Here is a 21,123-nt window from a genome sequence, read left to right on the forward strand (position 1 = left end):
AGGAAGGAAGGAAGGAAGGAAGGAAGGAAGGAAGGAAGGAAGGAAGGAAGGAAGGAAGGAAGGAAGGAAGGAAGGAAGGAAATCATCATGTATTAGTGCCTACTATGTGCCAGATATACAAACATGAAATATTTAAATTGCAATATAAGAAAGTAAATGCCACTTAAGAGTGGCAAAATTAATTACCAGCAATAAGGAAGAAAAATCCCAATAATTGTTACTTACTAGATTTTTTGTAAATAATAATAGGTAGCAATTATATAGACAGCTTTGAGTTTTGCAAAGAACTTTACAAGTATTAATTCACTTGATCCATACAATAATCTTGTGAGGTAGATGCTATTATTATCCTTCTTTTACATATGAACTGAGACTGAGAAAGGTTAAATGACTTGTCCCCTGTCATCCAGTTGTTCTTCAAGCTTAAGAAAACCAAAATAACATTACTAGGTTGGGGTCAATGTACAGGATGCCAGATTGCAGATGATTATCAATACAAGCTCAGAAAATTCAACCACAGGTTGGGCAGAAATAGTCCACATGAATATTTGGAGAGGATTTCAGCATTTTGTGCATCTTGCATTTCTTTTGAGCTACTGCAATTCTGCTTTGCTCATAAAGAACAGTGCCTTCTTTGATTTGGGCATACCATTCACAACAATCCTGTGCCAGCATCCCCCAACTGATTCCAAAGTTCTTCAGAGAGAACTTGAGAGCACTCTTGTTATCTCTTTGTCTGACCTCTAAGTGAGCATTTGCCTTGTGGGAGTTCTCTGTAAAAAAGCCTTGTAGGCAAATGTGTACATTTGGCATTCGAACAACATGGCCAGGCCACCAGGGTTGTGCTCTCTACAGTCAGTAGAGTCTGAATGCCTGGTAATTCAGTTGGAGAAAGGACCTCAGTGTCTGGTACCTTATCTTACAGGTAATCTTCAGAATCTTCCTAAGACAATTCAAATGAAAGTAATTCAGTTTCTTGGTATGGCACTGGTAGACTGTCCAGATTTCACTGGTATACAACAATGAGGTCAGCATAATGACTCTCCAGATCTTCAGTCTGGTAGCCTAATACCTCCTGCATTTCCTTCAGAGCCTCCCAAACACTGAACTAGCTCTGGCAATGCATGTGTCAATTTCATCATCTATGTATGCATCACTTAAAAGTATTCTACCAAGGTAAGTGAATTTATTCACAGCATTCAAAATTTCCCATTTGCTGTTAATGGATGGTTCTACTTAGGGATGAGGCAGGATCTGAAACCAGATCCAGCACTCTAATAACTAGGCCAACTAGCTGCCTAAGATTTAGTGGTCTAAGAAGTTTAGAAATCTAAGAAGTACAAAATGAGGATTCTGTATCATAATGGAGTTCATTAATAGCCCTTCCCAGAATGGAAAATCAGTAATTGACAAATATTTATTTTTATTCCAGCCTACAACCAAAATATATCAGCATTTCTGTTGTTTTTCCTGCAGTTCAGTCACGCAGTCATGTCATACTCTGTGACTCCATAGACCAAGTGTTCAAGGGGTTTTCTTGGCAAAGATATTGGAGTGGTTTGCCATTTTCTTCTTTAGTTTTGGGGATGGGTTAAGTGACTTGTCTAGGGTCACAGAGCTAGTAAGTATCTGAGGTTGAATTTGAACTCTGATCTTTCTATTTCTAGACCCACTGTTCTGTAAATTCTGGGCCACCCAGCTGCTCCATCAGCACTTTTATTAGTAGGTTATTTTTAGTATGATTTTTATTATAATACCAAATAAAGAAAACAAGAAAAAAATTCATCAGAATTACTAAATTGTTGGGCCCAAGGTAATAAGAAGAGTCTGGTGTTTCCTCCTAGATTCTAGGGCATCTTCAACACTCTGGTTATCACTGTTACCAAAGATTAGTATGTTTTCATTCATGACATCAAATTTAAAAGTTCTCTATTTCTCACCAGTAGAAAGTTGATTTCTCAGCGCTCATGTATCAAATTTCAAGGTTCCACAAAGACTTGTTGGTTTTTATATGAAGTCTGAATCATACAATCATTATGATTATTTTAAAAAGGCTCTCCTCCATGAAGAGGGAAATAAAGCTAAACATAGCAGTAACTGCATAGAAGCTTCCTTCATCTAGTCCCAGCTTCAGTGACATTTGTTGTGGCTGGTCCAGACCTAGGATTTCATAGGTTTAGGAAATTCCCTGTGTGAAGATGGTTACTCCACTGATATAGATCAACAACGGGTCTGTAACCTTCAGGATCAGAGTATCACAGATCTAGAGATGAAAAGGGACCTTTGAAATCATATTCTTTAATAAAACCCCATCATTTTATAGTTGAGGAAACTGAGACCCAAATTAGTGAAGTACTTAGCATAGTGCCTGACAATACAGAAGGCACTTACTAAATGCTAATGGACTGATTGGATAAAGTAATAATGCTTAAGGTTACACAGGTATTAAGTAGCAAAGTCAGGTTTGGACCCAGGTCCTTTGACTATGGTTTCAATACTTTCCACTGCACCATAATCTCTCACACTTTTGTTTGAGGTACTGGGAAATTAAGTGATTTGTCTGGGGTCACAAAATTAATATGTATTAGAGGCAGAGCTTAAACCAATGATGATGTATTTCTAAAAATGTGCTTATCATACTCTAACTTTAAAAAGCAAAAGAAATAGAAAAAAGGGCAGTTTTTTATGTTTTACTACCTGATTTATAATTTACTTGAGGATTGCTTCCAGTCCCTGACCTCTCTAATCCATTCCTATACAGTTGCCAAACAAGCATTCTAAAACACAAACTGAACCATGTTGCTTTCCTGCTTAAAAACCTTCCATAGCTACCCACTGCCTCTAGGATTAAAAAAAAAACAAACTTTTTAACATAGCAACTAAAGCCCTCCACTATCTTAAAACTATCTTTCTACTTTTATTTCACAATATTCTTCTTCATACAAAATACATTCCAGCTAAACTAAACTACCAGCTTGTTGTACTAGACATTTCATCTCCCATCTCTACAAATTTGTACAAGTTGTACATGCCTACACTTCCATGCCTGAAGTGGCAGATAACAGACATTGGATGAGTGCTTTCTGACTGATCTAACTGGAATGCACTCCCTTCTCATTTTCACTTCTCAGAATCGTTCTTCAATAATCAATTCAGATTTCATATTTCACTTCCCCATTTTTAAAATACTACCTCACCAGAGAATGTTGTACTTATTTATATACATATTGTTTACCCTCAGTAGAATTTAAGTTCTTTGAAGGCTGGTCTGCCAAATTGGACGGGATTCATTATGAACTGTATATACATTGCCCAAGAAATGGCCTTAGCCAGTTTTGTAAAGCCTTATTAACCGAAGAGTAGTTACTCACCTAGAAATAAATTTCCAGAGGTATAAGGTAATCAGAAGGTATAGCAACTGATAAAGACTACCTACTAAGGCATGGGGTAGGGATGCAGTGATTTTGATAATGTTGTGGAGAAGAATACTCCCACCAATGAAAGAAATGCTATTTTGAAGCATTAATCCAATGACTACATAATACTGAATTAAACATATTAGTGAACTAAACTTCAAAGACACAACACACAATACTTTTGTCACACTACTGAACTGAAATTCAGTTCTGACATTACTGCTCATTTTTTAAAGCAATAGAGAAGGGAAGAACAGTCATAAGTGAAACATTCTATAACAAGGTAAAGGGAAAGAGAGAGACAGTAACTTCTCTTAATTTACATTGAATTTTTGCCTCTAAGAACAAATATGCACAACACCAGCAGATATGTGATTTTTTTCAGACGCTTGCGGCTATACATTATTTGTGAGTACATTTCCCAAAGGTACACAGAAATGTATTTCAAAAAAAGAACAAAAACACTACATGAATAGAACTTGATACTGAGGCATGAGTAAAGAGAGTTGAATTCTAGTCTTAATTTTGCCACTAACTAGTTGGACAGTCTTGGGCAAGTTACTCAACTATAAAATGCAACAGTTGAAAGAGATTATTTCAAAGCTAATTATCAACTAATTATCTACAATTTCACAATTACCAATTATATTATATGGCAGCTTTTTTTAAACTGAATGTAATTTAATGCTAATTACAGACACTAGTCATCTTACAGACATCCCCTACTTAAGAAAGGGTGGTTAGTTGTACTTTTTTCCTTTCCAATTTCTTTCACTGATGGATAGCGCCATGATTAAATTAAGCAACAACTTTATACACATCTTCAGGGACCATGCGCCACCCAAACTTCTGGTAAAGGATTAATTTCAAATTAGTTCATTGCCATATATATCCATCCTCCTTGACACCCTACTTCTTTCAAACTCCTCTCTTGCCCTCAGGAAAATCCCTAAGTTTCTCTCTGATTGGAAGCAAAAAATAAAATAAAATGGACCATAATTATAACAAATAAGAAGACTATTGCTAGTGATATACTTGTATCAGAGAAAATGAAAGTATAAATTTTGAATGAATTAGACATAGAGTCAACCTCAAAAGCCTAATAAAACTCTCAGTTCCCTTCATATTCTCCAGAGAAGCCTCCAACTACCTTCTCCATCCTAATCTAATAGCATCCAAGAATACAAACTTCCTATTCAATTTTATTCTTCTATCTACTAGTATTGATACAAAAGTTATTTTATATTTTACCTTGAAAATTTATAGCATTTTAACTACACTTGGAGTTAAGATTTTTGTAGACTGGTTGAAAGACTTTAACCACCATTTAAAATTAGTTCTAAGGAAAACAAGTGAGGAACAAACAACCAATTTACAAATTAACTTGTGGAATGCAATCTATTTGTAAGTTAGAGAATGCCAGTTTTCTAACATCCCAGATAGCTGAATACTAACAACAGAGAACTTTAACTGCACTCTCCAAAGAACATTTGAATTAAAATTGTTTAAAACAAAAGGGGTAGAGGGAATTTAATCAAAGGTTTCAAGTAGAATTCATCACTGGAAATAAAACTGTTTAAAGAAGAATGCAAATTATCCTCTTCTTAAAACCCTCTGGTATGCTATCCAGATGCACACTAAGATCCCAGATCATCTTTTAAAAAGGCCTTGTAGACTCTCTGGCTTCAGGAGCCACATGTGCACTTCCAATTTCAATTTGGTTCGCATGGTCAAGGCCATTGCAGAAATAGCAGAATAACAATTCTTACTTTTTTAAGTAAAATAATAACTTCATATAGCCTCTCTGAAAAAAAAAACTTTAAAAGGCATATTTAACAATACATTTAATGAATTAAATGAGTGTAGACCCTCTCAAGACTCAAAGCAACTTATCAAATATTTCAGATGATATTTTAAAATTGGTTAAATCTGCTTAGAATACAGATGAGGCAGGATATCTGGAACATTTTTCCAAAAAATTCAATAAAGTTTGATAAGAAAAGAGACTTGAACACATTGGTTAGTAAAATAACTCAGAAATGAGAGAGTATGCAGGGGAGAACTCATCAAATTACTAAGTCTCAGCTTTTTATTTATGGAGTAAAACAAAGAAAATTTATCTGGAAGATTACACATATTGGCAGGGCAACATACTGATCAATCCTGAAGAAAATAAAGGTTGGCATGGACTAAAAAGTCAAATTAAAGTGAAGGGTTGAAGCAATTCTATAATGCAATATTCTAGGCCAGAAACAGTGAAGCCAAAAAACTTTGTATTGACCATTTAAGGATACTGGTACCACAAATACGCCCTCTGCTGGTGACCATGTTTCCCTTTTCCCACTGGTCTGCATCTTGCCATCCGGATTTCCTAAAAAGAAAGGTCACCTTCATGCTGTAAACTTTCCAGAAAATCTTAACAAAAACTATTAATGGCAAGGCTGACTTCAGATTCAGCTTCTTATAGTGGCAAAAGCAAGTAAGTAGAAATCAGGAACCCCATTAAACTTTTAGGGTTTTATTTGTGACTAGACAAAGCACAATTTTTCTCTGAAAATTTTTCCTCAAACATACAATAAAAGGGTTTAACTATGATTTCTAACATACCATCTAGCTGTACAGTTTTATGTCTGATTCTGAGGCTCAAAATCTTTAGAAGATCCTAAACGCACAGTGAATAATTAAACACTTAGTGGGCAAACAATATAGACAAGGCACATCAAAAAAAAACACACGTTCAAGCACAGAGTTTAAGGAATGACAGGAAGGGATGACTGAGAGTAGAAAGGACAGGCAGGACTTGGGGTAGGCTTACAAGCTGGTGTTGTTCAGTCATTTAGGGACAAGACCTATGATTAATGGTAGAGAAAGTTGCTGTACCAAGGTAGATCAGTGCCCATTCCACAATGTAATCTTCCAATAGTTGCTTGAGGCACTGAGGGTAAAGTAACTTTCCTCATTACACAGGCAGTATGTGTCAGAGGTCAAACCTGAATCCAGACATGTCTGACTCCTAGGCAGGCTATCCCCTATGCTACAGTACTTCTTCTGAGAAATGTAACAAAACTACAAAATTAGTTTTTTTCAATATTTAAATGTGGGCACTTGGCTTTTAATGAAAGTACCTTCTAAATAAATCAGTCTCTACCTAGAAAATTCCTTCAACTTTTGCTCCTTCACTTAAAATCTTCTAGTGTCTTTTAAAAAGTTTTTTTTAATTAATTTATTTACTTTTAGTTTACAACATTCAGTTCCACAATCCCCTGAGTTTCAAATTTTCTCCCCCTCGCTCTCCTTTCCCCCCAGTATCTTTTTTAATAAGCTCAATTAGAGATTAAAAGTTTATTAAATGGACTCGTCCTTCAAACTTGACAGCATGATGCCAGTAGATATAGCTGGAGAGTGGAGGAGAGGGGAAAAAAAGGGGAGGGATTAAGATTAAACTGCAACCAAAGACTGTCCTCTATAAATTCAAACTGCTTTTAATAATTCATTCTAGCCAAAAATCTCTCTTTCTCCTGGGCCAGGTCAAAATCATAGCTACATAGGTTGAAAACCTGGAAACTATTATAATGCTAAGATAACCTGGTCTCACAAACAACTCATAAGGAGGCTGGGAATAACAGCAAAAATAACTCACTTAGAGACGTTTAATTGTCCCAAAATGTAATAGAAATTGAGATCATAATGATTAAATTGCCCTTAAATGTAATAACCTACTTGAAGAATAAGAAAATCTTTTTTACACTTTGTTTTTGCTACACTTTGTTGTATAGGCCTTTTTAAAATTTTGTTTTGGGTTCTTGTTCTGTATCAGAATCTCAAAGGTGTCTTTAATTGTACTATATTACCGAATCCTCAAAAAGTGCTTCAAAAACCCTGACACTGTGCCATGCACAGGGGCCCTACCATATATGTCATAAAGGCAGGTCATGTCAATTAAAAGGTTGGGACTCTGCTTTTAGTTCACTGCCAAAGTTCTTCAGGTCTGGGATACTTTCCAGAGAGACAATGAAGTCACTTCCTCTTGCCTGCCTAGTCCTGATTCTTAGTTCCTTCCTTTGCTACTTACCAGAGAAGGATTAACCTTTAAAAGGTGAGCTTGACCCTGGAGCTGCAGCCCAGCATATACCCCTATGTTCCTAGCTGCCCACCCACAGTGTTTTCTGTCATGCACCAGATTAGAGTATTGCTAGAAAGTCAGCTGAAAGGTTCAGGAAACACCCTAAAAGATATGTAAGTAGAAGGGTCTATGCAAGCAAGTAATTAAGTTAATGGAAGTTCTACAGCAAGAAAACAGTAAGTAGAACTTGTAGTTAACGAAGTAATCGAGGTACAACATGGAAGGGAACTATGGAGCTAAGCTCCATCAGCAAAAAGAGATCATTTCCTGTTCAGACAAAGAAATTAAGCTGCTTCACCAAAGTCATGTTTAGCTGTGAAATACTAACATATATTAATTACAAATATAAATGACAATAGGCAGATCGACAGAATGTCAGTAATAACTGTTTATTCTTAGAATGATGGTGATGGTGATGATAATAGCTAGCATTCATGTAGTGCTTTAAAATTTGCAAAGCACTTTATAAGCATTGTCTCATTTTATCCTCATGACAACCCTGAGTTGTTGTTGGTGTTATTATTCTCATATTACAAATAAGGAAATGAAAGCAAGTTAAATGAGTTGACCAGGTCATACTGCTAGTACATATCTAAGTCTGCATTTGAACTCAGATCTTCCTGACACAGGCCCAGTGCTCTAGCCACTGCTTCAGCTAACTGCCTCTACATGGGTTTTTTTTTAAATTATGCATATATTTATTTCTTTTGAACATTCTTTTTTTTTTAATTTTGAGTTTCAAATTCTCTCCCTCTCTCCCATCCCTCCCTTTACCCAGTGAGAAGGCAAGCAATATGATAATTATACATCTAAATGGAAACTTAAAATTATATTCCTTTAAAAATATGTGGTTTTGATCATTACATTTCAAAATTGCAGAAAAGTAAACAATTTGGGAGACTCTAAAAATATTTTATACTAGCAAAATTTTGTTCTATTAAATATTCAAAACAAATGTCATTAAGCTGTTAACATTGTTTGAAGCTTTTATTGTTAATATTGTTAGGAGATACTATTTGTTAGGAGGTTTTTTTTTAAAGATATTCTATGAATTCTACTGAGATTTAGGTTTTTTCAAGCCACTATTTTAATTAACAAAAATATAGCAAAGGCAAAAATACAGTACAGGTCAAATGCTTCTATTACATCAAGTAACATTTAAGATCCATTTTAACTTTCAACAGTAATAGATTTTTTTAAACAAACATAAAATCTTGACTTTTCAATACAAATGAAAATTTTAAAAATATAAGCATATTTGAGAGAGTAAACAGTTTAAAGATACTATCTTTAAAAAGTTAAAATAAAAGAAATTCTAGCAATGGCCCAAAAAGAAATAAAATACTTAAAGAATTCAAAGAGATTCAAATAAATATAAAAGTAATTTTGATTTTATTTCAAATATTCTTTACAAAGTGCTAAAATACAGAAAAAGATCCTACAAATAATTCTTTTTCCCAAGCATTTATAGAATAGGGAAAAACAAGTTTTCATGACACTCTCTGTAAACTAGAAATATTTTGTTCTACTTATTAAACAAAAACCTGTATCTGCATTCTATCCACACAAAAATGCACAATCTTAAAATATTTTAGATTTACTTCTTTTTACTCATAGTAAATTTACTAGTAAATTGTCTGTATTTCTGTATTTTTTTGTGTGTTTACTTTGTATCTATTCTTTCTCAGAGAGACAAAGAATAAAGTAGATTTTAAAAGTAATTAGTAACCTAACAACATTCTCTGCTCGAATGCAGTTTTCAAAAGACCATGTCCTGGCAACTATCATAATCCTTTTGAAATTGTTCATATTAAGATTAAAGATCACTTTGTTCCTATATTCCCACAACTAGTTGGTATGTTAAAGAGATCAGTACTCTACTTTTATATGTAACATCTTTAACATTTGCTCTCCTTTCTGTGCATGTGATTAAATGTAACATTTTGAAATCCCAAAGTTCTGAGAAAAACATAAATTCTTGTCTCACAGCTGCTGTTTGACTCTGGAACACATGCATTTTCTTTTCAAGCATCTACCATCAAAACTCCCAAAGGACTTGCACTGGAGAACACCTGCATCTCTTCATTTAGTTCCAATAACAGAGCCTAAACTCCCAAATTACAAAAATAGACGCTCTGTTCAGCTGTAGTTACATTTTGCCCCTAATTCCCGTGAACAAAAATGCTAGGAGCATGAAATCATTCAGGCAAGCTCTGTCATCGAGAGGATAAGATTTTTTGCACCAGAAGCCCAGTGGGAACATGATAGAAAACTGGCAACAATTATAGATAAAGTACATAGTGAAGTCCTCAGGGAGGAGAGAGGAAATGTAATAAGATAGATGGGTATAATTTTTACACATTTATGCCCAAGCCACAAATGTGAATTGTCTTTAATTGCTACAATATATAAGCATTCTTGCTCATATATCCTGTCCAAAATACTAAAAACATACTTCAAGGCAATTCACTTAATTCTCCATTGAGAAGCCAATTTCTTCAGAACATAAAGGACATTCCAAGTAAATTAAAATGTAGAACATAAAATTCTGTTTCCACCTTTAAACTAGTTCAATACTTCATTATAATCCAAACAAAGCAGAGGAGTGAAATAAATGTTATCAAAGAAAAGGGGGGAAAAATCCTAAAAACGGTTTTTAATTTTAGAAGACTGAAATCTATAAACTTAGACTTTCTTTTTCAATAGCACTTAATTAACAAAATTACATTTATTTGATGATGAACATTTCATGCCACTGTTAGGCTCATAATATATTGGACTTGCAATGAAATTTTACGCAGAGAGTGTGTGTGTGCATGTAAAACCTGGTCTTTTTTCCAAAGAGAAATGTCCTAAAGTATTGCTATATTTAAACTGAAACTTCTAAAAACTATTAATTTTCATTATCACACTATTTTAAGAGAAATACAATTTGTAAAGTATTAAAATTAAATAAAAGGATTACAGTCTATTTTCTAATCCAAGATGACCACTGGGCATTGCTAAAAAATATTTAGGAAATGTCATTTTATCTAGCTTTACAATTTAAATGGGAAAAGAAAGCATTCCATTTTCATCAGTAATTTAAAGACCATTTAAGTGAGTATCAACACCTCTGCAGTTTTATAGCTAATAATAACCAAAAAATTAAGAAAAAAAACTTTACATACATAGATTTTACTTAAATTCTAGCAATTTTCCCACCTGTCGATCTTTTCTTAGGAATTTACCATAGAATAAATTTATCATGCTGAAACTATCAAAATTCTTGAGCAAATGCTTTTAAAAAAAATCTTAGATAATCATCAACTCCTACAAAATTTGGCATTAACATTTCTCAATCAACTTGGTCCAACTCTGAAGAAAAAAATGTTTTGTTTTTTCAAGAAAGATGTCATTTTTAAATGTATAGGAAGGCAACCCTGTCTTATGATAGGGACAATGAATTCTGTGAAGATATAAAAGGTAGGTTTATTAAATCTACAAATGGCATGAAGCTTTTATTTCTAAAATGATAGATAACAGAAAGAAGATTCAAAATCACATCAAAAAGCTAAGCCAAAACCAACAAGTTAACATTTAGTTGGGGGTATAAATGAAAAGTCCAGCATTTAGGCTCAAAAAATCAATTATGCAAGTAGAGTATGCAGGCCACATGATTTGACAGCTGTGTGTATGAAAAATAACTAGGGCTTAACAACTGAATAAAAGTCAAATATTTACCCAAAACAGGACTTGACTATTTAAAAAAAAAAAATTGATCTTGTTTTTGGTGGATCATGGTGATACAGATCATCATCTTTGCACTCTGAGTCTTAGTCAAGTCTCCCAACCATCCCATCCTCTCCTTCCCAGTCAAAAATAAATAAATAGATATATTAACCTTTTATGCCTGCATTGTAATACATACTGGTATCAGAGTATACAGAGTATCCAGGTTCAATTCTCAGCTTAGCTACTTGCTCACTGTCTGTTATATTTGTTGAAAAATAAAATAATGGATGAAAATCAGCATGGCTGGCCTGTTGCTATTGCATGTGGCTTATCTTACGTGCAGAGAATCACTGATACCTTTCTCAGGCATACATGAACCCAATGACTCAGTTTTGCCTAACTCCACAAAGTCTCTTCTGAAAAAGTGCAGGGAAATTCTATCCAACTCCAGATGTTTATATCAAGAAACAAGTACCTGCTATATTAAGCAACTACTATATTCAATACTATGCTAGGTTCTGTGGATATGAATATGATCCAACAATACACATTAAAAATCTGGGAAACAACAGGCACACAGATACATGTCTCCCCCTACTCCAATTATTTTCCATTAAGCCACCAGAGTGATTTTCCTAAAATGCAAGGCCTATCATATCCACTTCGTAATGGTTCCGTATTTCCTCCAGAATCAAATACAAAACCCTAATTTTCACTTTAACAGCCCATCGTTACCTAGTTACCTCCTCTTCTAGTGTCCTTATACCTTACTCCCCAAAATGTTCTCTTCAGTCCTGACACCCTGTCCTCCAACATGTTCCGTGAACAAGACACTCCATCTCTCAGGTCTAGGCATTCTCTAATTGTCCTCCATACCTCATCTTCACCTACTGGCTTTACTGTCTTCCTTTTAAGTCCCAACTAAAATCTCATACAGGAAGATCCTCTTAAATTCTAGTGCCTTCCCTCTATCGAATATTTCTTATTTATCTTGTCTATAGCCTGTCTGTGCATTGTCTTCTTCTCCACCAGCGTCCCCCTCCCCCCCATTAGATTATAAGCACTTTGAGAGTGAGAGCTGTCTTTTGCCTCTTTTTGCATCCCCAGTTCTTGGCACAGAACCTGGCAGATAGATTATTAATAAATATTTATTGACTGTCACATGTAAGCAAAGTCACTTAAACCTTTCTATATTTCTTCATGTTTCCTCACCTGTAAAATGAGGAATGTGGATTAAATGAGAGGTTTTCATCAGTTTTAAGCCATTCATTCAATGAAAATCAACAAATTTAATCATTTACTATGTACTATGCACTGGAGATACAAAGAAAAAGTTAAAACAGTTCCTGCTCCATAGGAGCTTCCTTATATTTTATGGATATTACGTACACACATAGGTACAGACAAGATACATTTAAAAAAAAACTTAGAGGGGAAGGAACTAACAACTGTCCTGAAAAATATGCTAGATGGACCTTAAAGGAAGCCAGAGAGTCTAAGGAATGAAGGTAAGGAGGAAGAGTATTCCCGGCATGGGGATGGAATGGCACTGAGATTGTAAATCCGTGTGACCGAAAAAATAGCAATACCCCTGACAGAAATGGGGAGTGTCAGAATAACAGAGCAGAGACCTCCTCTTATATCTAGTGGGTAATCTTATTCTTGCAATATGACTGATTCATCTCCTATACCAGCAACACATGACATATATGACCTCTTTTATGCCACTGCTCAAGATCAAGTCGTCACCTGTAAGAAGTGAGAACCTACTGAGACTCACTATGTTCCTTTCCAGTGCTATCTGATTTACTTTAATCCTGTCCAGATCACAATATTCAACTCAACTGAGAGCTGAATGGGTACAAATTTATAGAGTAAATCATAAGAAGCAATAGCCCCACTGTACTTGGCACTAATTACACCACATGAGGAGTACAATATTCAATATTGAACACTCTAAGGCAGGCATTTACCAAGACAGGGACAGACAGACAGAGACAGAGAATGGGAGAAGAAAACCAGATAATATAAAGCAGTTCAAAGACTGGTTGAGTAATGAGAAGTGCTAGAAGATAGAAGGAAGATATGATAATTATTGTCTAAATGCTATAATATAAAAGGTAGAAATAGAATTGTTCTGTGGTGCTTTTTAAGAGAAAACTAAAACAAATGGGTAGAAATAGTAGAATTTAAGTTCCTCAGCAAAAAACAAATACATAAAAAGAAACAAAACATTTCAGTGTAATGATCAGGTGCGGCCTTTATGGTTCTGTTGGACCAGGGATCCCTTGCTTCCCACAACAGGGGTTAATTTCCTTAAAAGGCAATGAAGCTGTCGCTGAGATTTGATTGGCCCCTGTCTCCCTTGACAGTTTCATAGTCACCAAAGGTCATGAAAAGTTCTACCCAACTGTGTGGAATCATGGATTTCATGGTAGATTTCTGAAGACCATGTAAATCCCCAGAATCTGCCCTGCTGATCTGACACATTTCCATAAGGAGATGAGGCAGAGCTGCATCCAGAAAAGTTAAGTGTCACAGTATCCTTGTTACATATTCTTTATGCATTAGAGAAAAGTTAACTTCCTTCTTTTAAGCACTCAATGATATGAGAGTGGGTCATTTCTTCCCACCAGAGAACCTGAGCAGATTGCTGGTGTTAAGCCAGACAGACTCAGCAGATATATCATAGTTTTGATAGACTGGTTTTTTTTTCCCTTCTTTCCTTATTCCTTGTTATAAAGATGTAATTACTTTTCTAAAAAGAATTTAAGGTCCTCGAAGAAATGGATGGTTCAGATTAAATCTTTATATCCTATAGCTTAGAATAGTGCTGTGCATATAGTAGATGCTTAATAAGTATTTTACTGAACTGAAAAAGAAACTTCAGAAAGGCAGGTATCAGTCCAACATAAGAAGGGAAATTTTAATAGCTATGCATGTCCTATAAATATTTTGTATAGAAAGGAAAGCAAAAAAAGTCAATAGCTGTTCCCCCAGTCACCTTTTTAAAATATAGGATCACAGACTTGAACCTTGCAGGCCAAGCTAAGTGTCTAAAGCATTTAAACTCCAGTCTCTGCAGCTCTAAGGCCAGTACCTACCCCACCTTGCCCCACTGCTACCTCAAACTGCAACTGGAATTCTGGAGGTTTCCATTCCAAATAATAAGCAGACACAGCCCTGCACAATTTCCAAGACCAGGTCAGACGAGGCTTGTTCAGGCAGATATATCTATATACATAAGGCATAAGACTTTTTCCAAGGTCTTTAATAGATTCCAAGATTTCATCCATCCCTTTGCTATCTTTCCATCTTTCAGATACCAAACCCTCAACAGCCATACAATTCTAATTCTGCTGCCTCCAGCATGGATCTCCTCTATATACAGTAGTTTTAATTTAGCTGTATTTTGTATCCTTGCTCTTGAAAATATAGTATATATATAATATAAAAAGCACAATGCAACCACAAAGATATCTTCCAGTAAAGGCATGTGTGTGTGTATACGTGTGTGTGTGTGTACACACACACACACACACACACACACACACATCTAAATCATTCAAGAAACCTCCAATCATATAATGGAATAACTTTTTAAATGACTCTTTTTTAATATCAGGTTAAATAACAAAAAATGCTCAGCAAAGAACATCAAAGCAAGCAAAGAATTCAAATTAAAGAGGGATTTCCTGTGTATAGTGAGGTCCTCCAGATGCACCTGTTGGTATTTACAGGATTGCTGGTTTTATCAAGACCTGGAACATTGCAGAGTCTGCAGAAGGTGTCTGTACCTACTTGTAACATCCGTAACCAAAGAAATTGGTTTGATCATGCACACAGCAACGACAAAGTGGATAAATATCTATTGCTTACTTTCTACAGAAACCTGTAGTCTGTCCATCAAAATCCTTATCTGGGAGAAACAGATCAAATAGGTGAATTAAGCCCAGAAGAACAGACTGATTACTTTTAGGAAATCACGAAACATCTTTAATGATAAGTTTCTCCCAGAAACAAAGCCCCATTATTTTAATAACAGCCTTCCACACATGTTATATCACTGGGGAACATGGAACCTAACAGTCACAAAAGAATGTCAAATGAATATCGCACAGAGGACAAAAAGAGTTGTATGATGGGTGTGAGTAGGCAGTAATACGTTACCAATGAAGAATATCAAAAACGAAATAAAAATGTCAAAAAGAAAATGTATGTCTGTAGGAGATGATGGGGAGGCCATGTAGTGAGCTTCAGGGATGACAAATCGAACAATCTAAAAGCTTAACTGGTATCCTTGCAAAAAAAAAAAAAAAAGAAAAAGTGAGGAAAGCCTCCAGCACACTATGAAGACCTCATTTGGCAAACTTACGGGAAGATATAGATTGGCAAGCCTATGAATCACTGAAATGAACACCAAATTAATTCAATCACAGATCCTTTTGGGTGCAGCTGTTCCACAATGGCACTGTAGTTTTGGCCTAGATGGGAGTTTGAACTAGACGATTTATTTTTAGGGTTTCTTTAAATTCCAAGAATTTATAATACTCCAAGATTACAAGTAACTAAAAAAATATATCAATGATGTATTAAAATTTTGGTTAGCCATCTACTGAGTTTCTCTTTCTCAAACTCCCTCCTAGTTCAGACCATCTTTCACAAAGATAGCAAAGTGATTTTCCTGAAGCTTAAGTCTAACTGTATCATCACCCTGCTCCAGTGGCTCCCTACTGTCCAAAGAAAACACACACACACACACACACACACACACACACACACACACACACTTTTTAATTTATTTATTTGACATTAAACATTATATAATATCTATCTATAATAGATATTGAATATAAGTATATTGTATGTATGTATTATATATATATACACACATGCATACACACACACAAATATGACATTTATCTCCACAACCCCTTTGTCCTTGATAGTCTTTTTATACATTACTTCCTGATTCACAATCTGTAATCCTGTCATATTGTTCTATTCTCTGTTCCATACACAAGATATTTTATCTTCTGTTCTCCATTCATTTGTACTAAGCTATTCCCCATTACTAGAATGTATTCCCTCCTCCCCTCTACCTCTTGGTATCTACAATTACTTTTTGGTTTTTTGTTTTTGTTTTTTGCTTTTTGGAAGAGGAAAAGTAGAGCAATTGGGGTTAAGTGACTTGCCCAAGGCCGCATGGCTAGTTTTTGTGTTAAGTGTCTCAGGCCAAATTTGAACTCAAGTCCTCCTGGTGCTCTATTCACTGTGCTACCTAGCTGCCCCTTATAATTACTTTCAAGACTCAGTTCAAGCACTACCTTCTACATGAAAATTTTGCTAATCATCAGAGTTTCTAATGCAGTCAGTCAATAAGCATTTATTAAATGTCTACTACATGCCAAATATTGTTCAATAAGCACTGGGGATAAAAAGAAAGACTAAAGATAATCCCTGCCCCCCAGGTGCACACAATCTAACAGGAAAGACAAAATACAAAAAATTATGTACGAACAAGCCAGATAAAGGATAAACAGGAAATAGTTTAATGATTCCTCCCCAAATTACCTTTTTAATTACTCTGTATGCATTTTACATTTATATGGATGCATACTCACATATTTTCATGTTGTCCCTTCAAATGGAATTTAAGCCCTTTAAGGGCTCAGTATAGTGCCTGATACATATTAAACACTTCATAAATGCTTGTTAACTGATTAAAGTGGTATAAAGTAACAAAACATAGATGTAGTGGTAAAATGGTAGCAATCTAATAACAGACAGCCTATATACTCTAGTCCATTTTTACCTTCTCAACATTTCTCTCCTGTGTAGGTTTTTGTGACACCACTTTGACCTGGTTTCCTTCCTTTTTGTGTGACCACTTCCTCTCAGTCTCTTTCTGGGATCTTCATATTGGTCAGGACTGCTAAACATGGATGTCTTCTGAGGTTCTGTCCTTGGCTCTCTTTTCTCCCTCTACACTCTCTCATTTGGTGATCTCATTAGCATCCACAGATTCAATTTCATCCCTATGCAGATCAGTAACAGATGGGGAACTGGGGGGAGGGCAAAACACTCTTCTAACCTCTAGTCCTGAATCTCCAAATGTCTATTGGACACATGAACTGGATGACCCATAGACACCTTAAATTAAACACATCTGAAATTTAACTCATCTTTCCTTTGCAGCCCTCCTTTCTCCCTAACTTCCCTATTACTGTCAAGGGTGTCAATATTTTACTAACCGCCCAAACTTAAGTGTCATATCTGATTCCTCACTCTTAGTAATTTACCTCCATTAGCCAATCAGTTGCCAAATTTATGCTGTTTCTACTTTCACAATATTTCTCATATACATCCCCTCCTCTCCTTTGACAGTTGCCACCCAAGTACAGGTCCTTATCACCTCACACCTCATTTAGTATAGTATCCTTCTGGTTGGTCTCCCTGCCTCAAGTCTTGCTCCACTCCAGTCCAACTTTCTTTCAGTTGCGAAAGTAATCTTAAAACAACAGTCTTTCCTTTACTCAATATATTATAGTTGCTTCTATTACTTCCAGGTCTCTTTGCAACCTGGTTCCTTCCTAGCTACCTTTAGAGTCTTCTTACATTTTATTCTCCTCCATGTACTTTTTGACTTAGCAACACTAGTCTTCTTGCTGCTTCTTACTCACAACACTCCATCACCTGATTCTGATCCTTTCCACTAGTGATCTCCCCATCCCTGAAATGATCTCCCTCCTGTTTTCCACCTCCTGGCTTCCCTGACTTCCTTCAAGAATCATCTCAAATCCCACCTACAGAAAAAAGAAAAAAACAAAACAAAACACTTTTCCACCTTCATCCCATACACTGTCAACTTCTTTCCTCTGAGATTATTTTCAGATTATCCAGATTAACTAACACTACCACCATGCTCCGTCTCCGTCTCTCTCTCTCTCTGTCTGTGTCTCTCTCTCTGTCTCTCTCTCTCTCTGCCTCTGTCTCTGTCTCTCTTTCTCTCTCTCATCTCCAGTGGCTTTCCATTATCTGTACAGTAAAACATAAACTACTGTTACATTTTAAAATAAGTTCACAATCTAGCTCCAACCTATCCTTCCAGTTTCATTGGAATTCTGTAATCTAGCCAGACTGACCTTCTTTATACTATTCAAATTTGATGCTCCATCTTTCTTCTCCCTATGATTGGTTGTCTCACGTTCGTGAATTCACTCTCCTCTCTTCTATTTCACTGTTTAACACTTGTACTTTAATATATAGCTCAAGCACCATCTTCTATAGGAAGCTTTTCTTAATTCCTCTGCCAATGCTCTCCTTATCAAAAAACCTAGTTTTTAACCACTTTATATATAAATTTAAATTTATTCAATTTGCATTTGTTTTTTATATTTGTTATATGTTCTCATTCCTCTAGTCCCCCTTATTAGACGGGATTATTTCATTCTTAAACTTGCTCCCCAATACTGAGCCTATCAAATAGCAAGTGGTTAATATTTATTGTTTGACTCAAGCAAATTAAAGGAAATTTGGATATATGGACGTGTTGAATACAGTCCTTGTATAAAATTTATAGGAAGACAGGAATCAGCATTACATTAGATAAACAGGTAAGGGTAAGATCTACATCATGAGGAGGTAATACCCAAACCTACATTATTATACATTCATTACATTACTGGAGGGAATATCTAATTAACCTTACAACAATCACAACCACCACCATTGTTTCAATGATATATGATGCATTTTTTTTTTCTTTCTAACTGTATCTGGTTTTGGAAAAGGTTAATTCTACTGAGTTAAAAGTACAAAAGGAAATTTTAACTTTGTGTTTTTGTTAGGGTTCTTTCAAAATAGGCTGATAGCTTGATTACTTGAGTGAAAGGATGTCATGAGTAAAAAAAAAAAAACAATTTAGTTATGCAAGTCTTTATATCTATTTTTCTGAGCTAAACCAGACTCAGGCATGTCCCCTGGGGTTTGAGGGATATAAGAATAAAACAAAATATTTACAGGTCAAGTAACAGTTTTTTAAAAAGAGCGATCTGCTTCCTAAAAACAGAGGAAGAATAGTCAATAACAACTAATTTCTGGCTGTCCCTTATCCCTTAAATGTTCTAGTTTCCTTTTAGTTCCAACTAAACTTCTATCTTCTATAGAAAGCCTTCCCTGATCTCTCTTAATTCTAATGTCTTCCTTCTGTTAATCATCTCTTTTTTAAAAATTTTATTTATTTTTGATTTTCACCATTCACTCCCATAAGATTTTGAGTTCCAAATTTTCTCCCCAATCTATCGCCTTTCCCAACCCCAAGACAGCATGCAATTTGGTACAGGCTCTACATACATATTCATATTAAAAGCAGAATTAGAACCAATGGGAGAAATCACAAGAAGAAATATTAATCATTTCTTAATTATCCTATACATAGATTGCTTGTACATTTTTATTTGTTTATTATGAGATTATGAGTTCCTCATGGTCAGGGACTGTTATTTTCCTCTTTTTGTATCCCCAGCACTTAGCAAAGTGTCTGACACATAGTAGGCACTTAATCAACACTGACTGACTATGTGGATATACATTGAAGACAGCTAGCTTTGATCCAGCTGAGAGAAGCTCCCTCATGAGTTACCCATTCTTTTCCACTATTTAAGATGAGAGAGCTCCTGGGGCTTGATTCAGCTGTTTTGTACTCATGCAACCAGGAAGTAAAGTTAACAACCTAAACCTTTAGTCCCTTAGGCCAATCAAGTCCCAACTTTAGGCTCAATACTTTTTTTTTTTAAGCAATTGGGGTTAAGTAACTTGCTCAAGGTTACACTTTATTTCTGGGTGTGGTGCTGAGTATCTGAGCCCAGGATTCGATATCCAGGTCATCCCGACACTGGAGCCGGTGCTCTTACTCGCTGTGCTACCTGGCCGCCCCATAGGCTCAATACTTTTAAAGAAACATACATTATTATACATCTTTTACTTTCTCACAGCATCAAGTATTTTCCCATTATCCCTCTCCCTTCCAGAAAGCCATCCACATAACAAATAAAGCTTTCAAAGAAAAAATAAAAAATCAATAGTTCTCAATACTTTTTAAAGGAAAAAGTAGCCTAACTTGGAAGGAAACAAGGTTCAGGATATTATTGCTATCATATCTATGTAGAAGCCCCTGACTTTCACAGAACAAATAATATACAATAGACATTTTTTCTTTAACTAGAATATCACTTTTCCAACATCAGTTATGATATTTAATACCTTGTGCTGTGAAATGTTTTTGTATTTAAATATTAATATAAGGAAATGTAAAATACTTCCATAATGATAACTGCTTATAGATATACAAACTTTTGAGACTTAAAAAAACCCTTACACACATTTCTTTTTACTAATTCTAGTAATAGCCCTATGAGATATATAGTATATAAGTAGTATTATCCCCATTTTATAAATAACCAAACTGACTCTTTCAAAGAGGTTTTGTAAATCACTGACATTTATTTCTAAGTGTCAAGTCCAGGATCTGAGAGAAAATTTTTGCAGTATATCTGAGTATAGGCACAAAAATATTTTGTGAAGACCAGACAGGGGATGTGTTGGAATAGAATTTTCACCTTAATACCTTAATATCTAATCAACCAGACAGGTAATCAATAAGCATTTACTAAATGCTTACTAAATTACAAAAAGCATTTATTAAATGCTCATTAAATTAACAAGCTTTTATTAAATTAAGTGCCAAACATTTTGCTAAGCGCTAAGGATGCAAAGAAAGGCTAAAACCAATCTTCCTGACACCAAGAAGGGCACATGTTAATGATGGCAATAGTATGTAAAAAATTAAGTATACAAAATCTATATACA

At 35.1% G+C, this 21,123-nt stretch overlaps 1 protein-coding gene across 8 annotated transcripts in view; it reads right to left on the reverse strand.

Annotated features, from left to right (window-relative positions):
* VPS13B (vacuolar protein sorting 13 homolog B) overlaps positions 1-21,123 on the reverse strand; it is a 1,080,499-nt gene that overhangs the window by 754,635 nt on the left and 304,741 nt on the right. For 5 of the 8 annotated variants that reach the window (XM_069081095.1, XM_069081089.1, XM_069081088.1 and 2 more), the window contains exon 20: positions 5,698-5,787. The exons of the other annotated variants lie outside the window; for them this stretch is intronic. In XM_069081095.1, the coding sequence (XP_068937196.1) occupies positions 5,698-5,787 (90 nt within the window). The remainder of the gene's footprint in view (positions 1-5,697; positions 5,788-21,123) is intronic. 8 annotated transcript variants of the gene reach the window in all.

This window comes from Petaurus breviceps, unplaced genomic scaffold (genome assembly GCF_028583685.1).
Source record: "Petaurus breviceps papuanus isolate PSGF00001 unplaced genomic scaffold, PetGlider_PUasm1.0 98, whole genome shotgun sequence".
NCBI lineage: Eukaryota > Metazoa > Chordata > Mammalia > Diprotodontia > Petauridae > Petaurus > Petaurus breviceps.